General features: G+C 35.7%; 1 protein-coding gene across 1 annotated transcript in view; it reads right to left on the reverse strand.

Moving 5' to 3' along the window:
- Positions 1 to 2,238: 2,238 nt before the first annotated feature.
- The window catches only part of LOC118185123 (LIM domain transcription factor LMO4-like), a 380,922-nt gene continuing 370,649 nt past the window's right edge, over positions 2,239 to 12,511 (reverse strand). Inside the window, exon 5 of the mRNA XM_035354926.2 lies at positions 2,239 to 3,321. Within this exon, the coding sequence (XP_035210817.1) occupies positions 3,054 to 3,321 (268 nt within the window). The 3' untranslated portion in view covers positions 2,239 to 3,053. The remainder of the gene's footprint in view (positions 3,322 to 12,511) is intronic.

The following is a 12,511-nucleotide window of genomic DNA, read 5'->3' on the forward strand; positions in this document are numbered from 1 at the left end:
CAATGTATATTATGGCAATGGTCTCAAACTCAAATTGCATGCGGATCAAATGCACGATTTAAAAGCAGTTTACGGGCCAGAACATATGTTAACAAAATTTAAAAGCATTTTTAACAAAATAAATAAATAAATAAAAACTAAATTTTAAACTTCACTTACTGAATACTTATCAAACACATATAAATAATACTAATAATAACAGTAAGGAAAAATTCCAATTTATATTTATTTTCTGTCTGAAGTCAACCGGTAGACCGGTAGTTCTGTCTGAACACTGAACCTGCAAGAAATTTCTATTGGTTATACTTTGTAATTCCAATGTACTGATCGTTAAATGTTAAGGCTCTACTCTTATATGCGCCCTAAGGATGCCAAATGCGGCGATATGTGTTGTGCGCTGGTTTTTGGCGCGATTGCGTGCTCTGTTCTGCGATGGTTTGGGTTGCGATGTTGGTTTCTGAGGCAATCCGTTTTACGAGGAACTTGGATTTGCTAGTTGGTTCGTGTGGTAATTAAGTGATTTATGACGTGTTGGCAAAATTTTACAGGTAGCTGGAAATTCTACTTATAATCGGAAATGCGATTTAAAGTTTTATTTGGTGGTTTATATATTTTTTCATCGTTGTTCTGAAACGGGAGAAGGTGTTTTTAACAAATTTGTGGTGAAATTGTTTTGGTGATGTTTGAAATTGATATTTCTGCTGCTCGAAAAAGAATTTATTTATGGTAAGTGCATTTTGTTTTATTTTTGTTCTTATTTAGTAGAATGTTATGTTCATTGTTTTTGTAGTATGAATTTCTGCCATTATTGTTTTTTTTTAATTGCTTGAAATTTATTTTAGTTTTTTTTAGTTTATTTTGTTGATTAATCCGCAATGCGTCGATTGTGCAATTCGTAGATGTTTTTTAAAGTTTAACTAGAACGCTGTGTACACGATATTCTTGAAATTTATTGTTGTTACGTTAATTTATTAAAGCGAGGTGTGCGTAGTTCGTAGATTCCTTCGCTGCCTAGATTATGCATTTCGTAGATGCTTTTTTAAGTTTAAACAGAAAGCTGTGTATATGGTATTCTTTGAAATTTATTGTTGTTATGATAATTTATTCAAGCTAGGTGTGCGTAGTTCGTAGATTCCTTCGCTGCATAAATTGTGCATTTCTGTGATATATATCACTGTGTACGTAATATATCACTGTGTACGTCGATTCTTGTCGAATATTTTTGGTTAGAAACTTTGCTATCTAAATTTTTTGTTTTTGTTTCGGATTTTTAGCTTAAATTGTGTGTTCAAATCGTGATTTTTTGAACGTGCGAAAATCGCGTTTTTGCAGACATTTTAGGCTAAAAGTTCGAAATGTAGACAAAAAATTTAGAAATTTGTCGTCGCATTTGGCGACCTGAGGGCGCATATAAGAGTAACTCCAATTTTAAACTGACATTTATTGCATGGTAATTCCAGTATGCTGATTTAACTCCTAACTAACTTGTTTTTAACCAGAAACCAACAGTTTCAGAATACTGAAGCGACTCCAGCAGTCGGCTGCCAAGCTAAATGTGTACGCAGAAATTGTGAGAAATTTTCCTACCTGACTATAATAGTCACACTGCCTGGCGCACAAGATGTTGGTGTATTTAATTATGGCAAAGCACACTAGGGCTATCTGCCTTAGGGGAGGTTTGTCTTCGTGGAGGACTTTCTAAGGGAAACTGGTTCGTACACACGTTACACATGGGGAAAACCACGAAAACACCCATGCAGCCAGCCCGTTCGCGGGATTCGAACCTCGGACCGAATTACCAGTGTTCAGCGACTTTACCGCTCGGCCGCTGGTGGGCTCCTTGGCGCACAAGCACAGAGTGATTAAGAAAAAGCCCGCAACACATTTGCAACAAACACTTAATTAAAATGCATTCGCGGCTTGCATAAAATTGCGTCGGAGGCCATGAGTTTGAGACCACAGTCTTATGGAATAATAAGAACTAAATACTTTAAAGTCTTCATGACATTTTGTGATTTGTTTACATCTGTTTGTAACATCATCTGTTTGTAAAAGATATCTATTTGTCTGTTCATCGCGTTAGCCACGAAATGTTTGACTGAATTAAAATGTGAACTTGCTTAGATACCGGACTTTCAGAATCTCGATTTAAATGACTTTTAAGTTCATTTTCAACTAATAAAAATATTATAATAAGTAGTAAGGCAACAACACAGTAAATGAAGACACCAACAGAACTTAATGAGAAAATTCTTTACAGTACATGTCGAATGTGATTTGCATATGTACAGTTAACCTGAATCAGAGTATCAACAAACAAAAATAAGAAAATGCATCGTTCTCCCAACAAAATTTGGTTGGTTTGTTGTTGTAGATCGTTCAGGATGATAGAGTCGAGTCATTGTCACTATCAGGTGGAGTTCACGGATCCAAGACCCGTTTTATTGCTGGCTGCATTAAAGGTCCTGTTTCCTTATTTTAAATTTATTTTTCTTTTTTCCAGACAGCTTGTGCAGCATAGGGGAGAAGATGGGATGGCTGTTGAGGAGGCTTATGGCACTGCCGATGCTGACTGATTTGTATTCACTCCACCAGGCGAAGTAGTCTGAGTGATTGTTGTTGACCTCCCAAACGAAGTGAATCCTCAGAAAGATGTCCTAGTAGATATATGCACCAAGAAGTCCATGAAATGATGCAAGGGAGGAAATTCGGATTTTTAAGTATCTGGCGGACGCACATCACAGATGCATTCAGTTCATTTCTAATAATAATTAACCTTTGATTAGCTCCCTTTAGGAAAAGGGCATAGATTATGTATGCGAAACAAACAAAAAGAAACGTGTGCAACAAGTGGAAACTAAACTTCGCTATATATACTTATGTTCATTTTCTTGAGGATGACATCACAAGTCCATAAAACGGCTTGAAGTAGTAATAGTGGTAATAGTTAGGGGGTTTGGCAAACGAGTTTATAAATCTGCGAGTTGAGCATGAGATTTATCATACTTGTTCACTTGTTAGGGAGTTATGTACGAACGCGCTGTCTCCTCTGGTTACACTTTGATGGCCGAGTTGACCCTCATTTTGGTCTTCCGCACCCCCGCCGGACTGACGGTCCCTTTGAGCATTTTGATACAGTCCTGTTCACAGAGTACGCTGCCATTGACCAAGTTGTAGCGGTCTCCGGGCACAAGCTGATTGTGGCATTTGACGCAGGTGAAACACTTGAGATGATACACATTTCCCTGTGTCCTCATCACGAATTCACTCGCTGGGATCATCTGGCCGCAACCACTGCACGCTCCACCGCTCCCAAATAACCTGAAAAACAGAAGATGAAGTTTGAGTTAACAAAAGCCAAAATGAAATTTTACGTTGCAATAATATAACTAACTATACACATGATGTAAAGACCTATGTAAGTGCAAATTTTTAGGAATTCGGAATTATCATAACAATTCACCATATTTCGGCTTATATCACATACACGTGTTCTCCGAAATTTATTCAATCCATTTTGAATAAACAGAACTTAAAATTTTCTAATTAACTTCGTTCTTTGTATTTTAATTATCTTACAGTGCAGGAAAATTGGTTGGTTGGTAAATTGATTTAGAAAAAGCATGCAAGGGCTATCTATCAAAACTAGGGATTCTCAACCAGAGGTGAATTCCTCTTTAAGGGAATATTTCTTTAGCTTTTAAGTGCTTAGCTTATGAAAATTAAAAAAAATAATAAAAAATAAAGAAAACAACTACTTTTATTTAAGTTTTGGTATTTATCAATATTTTCTACACTTTTGTTGTTTAATTTATAAAACATGTTTAAAATAATCTAAATAGAAATAAATGTACACATCTATTTTTCGATTTTTGGAAAAGAAGAAAGAGGGAATGATCTTCTAGTAGTGGTGAAAGGGGTATAGCAAAACAGCATATGCCTAAGCGAAACGAGGACTTTGTAGGGGAATTATATTTATGCTGCACATGGAAATAATTGTGGCATTTTATTGCAAATGGGAATAATTATGAAAATACCAAGTAGCCAGGCATCAAACTATCACGTTTGAACAACCTCAGCCTCTATCACGGGAGGAAACAATAGTAGAGGAATATAAATAACAGCAATATACATATTGTTTCAAACCAAATCTTCAAAACGTATACATTAGTTAGAACAGAATAAAGTGTTACACTTTAGAATATTTAAAACTAATATCAGCCATAGTTAACTTGTATATTAGTAGCGGTAAGTGGAATCAATACTCATAATTAAATAATTCTCTTAAAAACTTATATAGCAGTGTTTCTCAAACATTTAGGACTCACAGATTGCATGCATGAAACAAAAAGAGAAGAAGAAAACTGTGTCGTAAATGCAGTAACAATAACATACACACGTGACTATCAATAATGCACTGATCATTTTAAATTAATTAATAATTATAGATAAACATACCGTATTTACTCACAGATTTCTCCCCCTCGCGTATTCCTCCCCCCTAGTTTTGTTTCAGCATGATGATTTAGAAATTTCTCGTTTATAGTAACAATGTACAAAGCGTGCACAAATAAAGTATTTTGTGTAAGTAAAATTATTATTACTGAATCTGGAAAGTTCTTTGGAATATATAATATAATTAAATTACAGTGTCTTTATGTGTGCTTTTTAATGTACTATGCTTCTACTAAAGTGGAGTTTACAAAAACAATGTACACATATATTTTCCCCTACCTGTTTTCAAGCGGTAAAATTAATAGGAAGAGGGGAAAACGCGAGTAAATGCAGTACACGACAATAATAAATACAGCACTTCAGAACCTTTAGCGTTATCAATAATTGCCTTCCGATCTACACTTTGGGAACCATTGCAACATAATACTTAGACTATGCTATGCAGAATAGCAACTCATTTTCTTATTTCTATTATTACCATTTCTATTATTATGATTTTTAAATCCTTAATTTTGCTTGCTCGTTTTCATTGTTATTATTCCATTCATGACGATTTTATATTTCTATCAGGTTAAATTTATAAGAAATAATTAAAACAAACCTTTCTAGCTATATGTATAAAAACATTTTTCGTTTCAAAAAAATTTCTATACATATACATTAGAGTTTATACAGACAAAGATACATTTATTTTCAATAAAGAACGAATATTCATGTCCGAAACTATGTTCAGTTATTGCGTTACATTTCGCCTATCAATGACCGAGCAGGTAAGGCCAAGGTCAATAGACAAACAAGGTTAGACTCTTCACGACGATGATGTCACTTACTTATACAAGTGGAAGAAATGAAGATATAAAGTAGGGGTTGCTTTTGAGCAGTCTAAAAGTCAATTACGTCACAAGACCTTGTAGTACCTTGTAGTATACCGCTAATATTATCCTTGGATAAGACCTCTGAATACAGATAGTTTTTATCTATGTTTACGTTACTGCATGATTGTTTTCGTGGTTTTATGGTAATCTCCAATTTAATGTGAATTGCAGCAGGTTTCCCTTCGAAAGTCCTCTAAAGGCAATCCTCCCCCTAACTGGGCATGACCCCATAATTTTCTACTTGTATCGTTTTAGCCTCAGAAATAATGACTTTTTCACCTGCGGTAGTGTCGGCGAAACAGATCACTATTCGTTCGACTGCCTGTATACCAAAATTTATCATTTGAAAAGACCCTTTATGACTTACGAATATGGGTCAGGAACACCAGAAGAAGAAGGAAAAAATAACCACCTCTTGCATAAGACATCGTACTGCCATTGCTAAAAATATAACTGACAGCCTAGAATAATTCTCAGTTACTTTCCTTCTCTAGCCCCTCCCCAAAAATGTACAAAGTATGTACATTTGTATTATTCTTATGTATTTTCCCCCTCTTCGTATGGAGTATTATCTTGTATTTTCTATGCCTATCCTTACTATAAGTAATATATAGTACATAATTTTAAGATTTATATAATTACACAATAAGGTATAGCTTTGTTGTATGATTTATCTCTATGAATATACTTCTCGTGTTAATACTGTACTAATACGTCGTTCTATTACAGAAATATATTACATTATATATAATTCTATGACTTGCTTTTAACTGTTTTCATATGGAAATAACCATAAAAATATTATCACGTCCACATTTCATTACTGTGTATTCTGTTACAATTTATGTCTTTATAATGTCCTGTGTATGTTGTATTAATACTTTGTTTCTATCTGTACATGCACACAACTGAGCTGCCTGATCATACTGCAAGTTCTCCTTTCCTGTTAGACCTCTTACCATTAAACGGCCGGCAAGTTTCAATCTTCAGATATACGTATTTAGTTTGCATCCCACGGACAGACCTAACGGATATGGAACAAGCGTAAGATAGTTTCTATAATGGGGCTCTTGGCCGAAAAAGCTAACTAAGCCCATTGGACTCAGTATAAGCGGAAAAGAAAAGAAAGTCCTGAGCTGTTTTGGAGCAGTCACAACAGAACATTCGAATACAGTACTTTTCAACATTCTTGTATTACAATTTATTTAACGTAAACTTCAATTTAATGGGCAAAACATATTATTTCTAATATAAGCATGTGCGACAGGTTAATATGGATATTTACACCACTACGCGCATCGGACAGGCAGCGTGTAAGCTTCGTTCCCAATTGTATTCACCCCGGACTTGGCTACAGAAACTGAATTCGGAGAAAAGAAGCAAATTCGGGCGCTTTTCACACAAACAGAACAAATGAAGCCATCCATTGTTATCATTCCCAGTCCGAACATTCCCCGCAGAGGAGGATAAAACGTATTCCTGGATCTACGTTCGGTTAATATGACGACATTCATGAAAAAAAGGAACTGCCCCGAAAACACAACCCAGGTAGCGAGTACGCGGCGGTTCCTCTTTTCTCTTCACCATCACCACCACCACAGCCGTCTTTTGTGGAGTTGTCGGTCCCGGGGAGGTGCCGATAAATCGATGAAAACCCATTAAGTGTAACAAACCTATTAGCTGGATGGCTGCCGACGAAATTAATGAAATTAGATAATGGATTTTTGGGATTTACAACGTGGTCCGCTGACACTAACATGATTTGTTGCTCGCCTGGAAACGCACTCTTACGGCCTTTTCTCATTTTCTCTCTCTCTCTTCTCCTTTTCCTACACCCCCGCGCTCTCTCCTTTCATTCGCTTTATATATATAAGGCAGAGGCGGGTGGGGGGACGGCAAATTACGTTAAGATGGAAGCCCTCCCACCGCGGGATATGATTCTGAGCGGGATTTTTAATTTTTTTAATGGACTCCTACAGGTTCCTTCCCTCTTCAGCTCTCTTTTTAACGGCCTCCTGCAAGAAATAAAGAGAAATGGAACAATTTAGAAATGGGATGGTAAATAATAAAAGAGAATATGGGAATGGGGGAAGGGTGAAGTTCTCCTACCCCCCCCCAGCAACCGATAGCTTTAGGGCTCGCACTCTATGTCGATATTTACGTAATGGATTCGGAAGCAGTCGAAGCAGGAGAGAGTAGTAATGTTTTAAGCCTAATCAGAAACTGGAGTGCATCGCATTAATTGGAGAACACTGAATCGTTTGCATCGAGGAATGACTTATTGCAGATGGATATCCCTCAGCGGCACGTTTCACCTGCGAAGGGAAATGGCAATAAATAAAAAACAGAAGCATAATGGTAACTGTAATCGTAATTCTATGAGGTGATCCAGTGCTGCCCCACCTCTGATTATGGAAGCGATGAAAATATTGATTAATGAACAAATATGTGAGAAGGAATCACAGTACGAATTACGTTCAATCCGAAAGAGCAAGCTGAAATAGCACAAGGATATGCAATACTAAACATAGCTATATTCTGAAAACTAAAAGGTGATATCCTTTGATGATAAGATCGATTGTCGGGGCTACATAAAAAAGTAATATTCGATCTAATTTACACTCACAATCTAATAACTGGAACTTTAGAAGTCACTCTTCATCGTAAATATACTTTTCATTCGATTTAATTTCAAGAAACTATACCTAAACTGTCTGGATAAAACGGCTCTACGAAAACCAATGAAGCGTTTTTTTTTTTTTTTCCCACGCACATAAAAGTGATAAATATGCATCTCGGTACAATATAACGTTAGCACAGCCACAAGTTGCGTGGACAATGGATCAGGGCAAGAAAATGACGACGGTTGTTTGGCACGTAAATTCCAAAGCATGATATAGGACTCTGGTTACATCGCGTTTAACATTCTTCACAAATTGCAATATTTAATATGAACTTAACTACAAATCGCTCATTGTGTTTAAGTCAGTAACCCATTAAATTCCAATCTGGCTTGTCTTTCCCCATTCAGAATACACAAGTCTTCATTCGAAAATTTTTATGCAAAACGACTGAGCAAAGGAAATGCAAAATGCTGGTAACTATAAATATAACTGCTTAAGTTACCCGATGCAAGAGTAGATCGTTTAGCGTAACCGATTGATACCGAGATTTGAGCGATTCTAAATACAGTGTACTTTTGATTATTCGCGCTAATGCCTGGGAAGCAAGTAGCGGATAATTGAAAAACGCGGATAATCCAAACTATAATTTTTATGCTTATTGTATGTCTTTATTCCTTAAAAATACAATAATTTTACTTTATTTTTTGAGAACGTTTAAATTTTTGTATTTATCAAAGTACTATTTTATCATTGTATTCGAATCCTCTTTGGTAGACGAAATCCAATACAGTTTCAACAGAAGTCACTGCTGTCTCGAAACTAATGTAATTGTCAGTAAAGTCCTTGCTTGTGTTTCCAGTCATCTTCTGCGTCTTCTGTTCTTGTGACATTTGAAAAGACGTCCACATTATTCAAGCATTGAAAATCCAGAAAACTAAGTTTTCTATATTTTCACGCATACCGTTGATTGTGGTTGCTTGAGCACCTGCCGGATAATCTGCACCCAGATAATCGAAAGTACACTGTATCTTGTCAGACAGAAGTTAAATTTGGACTTAGAAGTTAAGAGGAAAGTGGCAAGTACCTGATTGTATTTTATTATGGATGACAGCAGGAGAACTAGATAGCGTTGATCTTCTACTTGCATAGTGTCTGCAGATATATTACTGTATACCTCTAGTAACCAAAGATACTCGTGCTGTTACTGCATTACCAAAAGCATTTTTTCTATTTTTGTGCTTTGGTTTATTAACAGTAGAAAATAATTTTCAATAATTGATATCTCGTTTTATCTATTTTATGTTATTTAGTTTCGATAGTAGTTACATGGAACTAAATAGCAATTATTTGCCCTCTAACTAATTAATTAACTTGATTAAGGTAAAGCGTGCGACGGCTATCTGCTTAAGGCAAGGGCTGTCTTCTGAAGGACTTCTACAGGAAACTGGCTCGTATTTACCTTACACATAGACAAAAACTTCAGGCTGTTAGATCGCGAGTAGGGATTTGAACCCGTGTCTAGCAACAAACTGCAGCGATTTAACCTACTCGATAGCACTTTTTTCGACATTTATTAAACTGTTGCATCAGAAGTTGAGGAATTTAACAAGCTATTCGTTACAGTTGATTAAAGTAACTTGGCGCAAATAAATCAGTATTTACGGTCGCGATAAAAGCAATTCTAAACACTCTGAATTCAATATCTAGAATCATTTTAAGACATCATCACTCTACATTTTACCACTTTGGAAATGATATGTTATGCTAATTAATGTTGCAAGTGCGTGAAGTTTTTAATATGCAGTCTAGTGACTAACTCGTAAATCTTTGGTTCTCTCCCCCCCCCTCACGTAAAAGCAAATTTAGAGATTTCTTAACTATTTTTAAATAATCATACCTTAGAAGGAACCTGAAGCTAACATTTGTTTGACTAAAAAATCTTAATGCTGCCCGTGTCACATGTTCTTGTTAATTACCAGAAAGTACGTTAATAGTTTATTGTCTAATGCAAAGTAACGCGAAGGCTTTTTGCTTAAAGGAATGCCTTCGTGAAGAACTTTTTAAAGGAAAATGGAACGTTACACATGAGGTAAACTACAGAAAAGACCATGCAGACATACCCCATTCGCCGGACTATCACTATTCAGCGCTATTATCCGCTTGATTTCTGGTGGGTTTTCATAGCAAGAGCATTACTTACTTACCAATTTCACGGAAGGTTAATTTTACTTTATTGCAAGAGGTTTTACTGCATCTAAATTATGAATTAATTTCGAGTCCGGTCATGTGGTCACAAAATACCTTAATGTCACGTGGGAGAATGCACTACTACTGCTGTAAAAATGGCAATTCGCCAAATACTAGTTTTTGTTTATGATTAATTTTAATGCTTTTTTACAAAATGAGCTGAATTTGAGCATAGAAAAGAACAACACCTTCTCAAGCATCTTTGACCTTACATCTTAACAAAATGAGATCGATAATGCTTGATAAATACTAAAATCTGACTTGAATAGGCACATAACATTCCTAAGTTCACTTTCATGTATACCAAGTGCTATTTAAAAAATCACTTAATTAGACGCCCCAAAACAAACAAACAAACAAACAAACAAACAAAAAACACTGAAAGGTGACAGATTTTTAATTTTTAAATTACGTCCAAAGGGGCGTTTTTTTTAACGTTTGTGTGTTACCTTTATTTAATTTATTAAATATCACGTTCTTCGCACTTACACCACTAAATTCAGTTCAAAAGCAATATCGCAAAATAATTTTAAAACGAGAATATCTTTAGAATTTCCGATACTCAGTTCCGTGTGCTGGAGATAAAAAGGTTTCCCCCCCCCGTAGAGTGTTGTCATTGCTCGCTTTTAAATCGTTCAGTTTGTTAATCAAAATTTCGTTCAAGTTTTACAAAATATAAAATCGAAAATAAAACAAATTCCAAACTGGGTTTCCAGATGCCCATATTCGCAGTAGGATTGATTACGTTATTCAAAGTTGGATAGCTCTAGGTACCGTTGTTTTATCACAATGCCAGAAATAGACATACATTTATGCAGATTCTTCACTATTTAATTTCTTTAAATATAATACAGGGCGATAATATTGGGGTGGCAACGATTTGAAAAGTGAATCGGACATTTATAGTGAACCAATGCAAAATGTCAAAACGAAAATAATAGTCCTTCAGGGCAAATTGCCCCTTTGGACTAAAAATTTTTAAACCAACAATATTAGATACGAAAGTCACTTCATAAAAATCACATGTAAACAAAAGAGCGATGCCTTATAGTTTTTTTGTGGATGGAAATCTTTTTTTTTCGGGGGGGGGGAATGCTCCTTTTTTTCGTGCACAAATTCCATCCCTGCCAGGTTCTTACTTCCGGAAAGTGAGAGCTCACGATCAACAACTTTTTGACGCAAACTGTTGCCAGCAATATTGATACCACCATTAACGCTTATAAAGCATTTAGTTAAGTACTTCGTGCGGCAGTTTTGGAGAGGCCGAGGACGCAAATCCCTTTGGGGAGGGAAAGCGAGGCAGAGAGAAGCCGCCAGCACACACATTCGATGGATCTTGAAAAGCCATCAAGTTTATTGCCAGCAAAACAGCGCCATTTTGTTAGTCGCCGTCGAACGTTTTCGCTAATTAATATTACCAGAGTGATGAATATTAGTCATTAAAGGCCAATTTCAATGTTTTCGCCCAGGACTTGACAGCTGGGGGCTACAACTTCCCGGAACGCTTAATACCCCCTTTTCCACTAATGGAGATCACAAACAACACAAATTCGCTTAAAACTTCGCAAGGAAGTTGTGCTTTGTAAAATGATAGGAACTGAAGAGTAGGGATTTTCCTTAATGAGGTAAAGAGAGAAATTATAAATTCAAGTTAAAAGAAAGAAGAGTGATAAATGTCTATCACGATTTAAAAAAAAAAAAAAAGTTCAATTAGAGCAACGCATTGCTATTAGACAAACAATTTTATTTATGCCAGAGACTGCAAGTGAGTATTTTGAACTCCAGACTTTTCTTACAGATACTCCATTTCTTATTAACATGTGAAGAAAAGCGTTGTTATTTTCGCTACATTAGACGCCCTGAAAGTGATCGCCATTAATGTTATCATTCGGATATTCTTATCAAATTGCCGAAATTCCGACCGTTTTTGTACGGTAAAACATGGAAATGACATCGCTTTTTTCCATCAGCAATTTCGTTAATATGACCATAATATCAAAAATTAAATTTTTTAAACTGAAGTAAAATCCCCACCTAAAAAACATAAGGTTTTTTTGAAAATATTAAGGTGTTTTGAAAGCTTATTTTGAAAACTGGCAAGTTCAAAATAAGTTAATAAAACCTGCCAAAGAACAGAGAAATCTCGCCAAATATCTTGATTTCAGTCAACCATTTAAAAGTAAGCAAAAAGCAACATTTGTTTGACGAAGATTTTCGGTAGCTTTATCCGTTTGGAAAGCGATCACACACAGATCTCTCTTCTTCAGGAGCAAAAACATTTCTGACAGTTTTGTTCCTCTAGAAACATCC

Source organism: Stegodyphus dumicola, chromosome 12 (genome assembly GCF_044657685.1).
Source record: "Stegodyphus dumicola isolate Sdum_Otavi_A_Nest chromosome 12, ASM4465768v1".
In the NCBI taxonomy this organism is placed as follows: Eukaryota; Metazoa; Arthropoda; class Arachnida; order Araneae; family Eresidae; genus Stegodyphus; species Stegodyphus dumicola.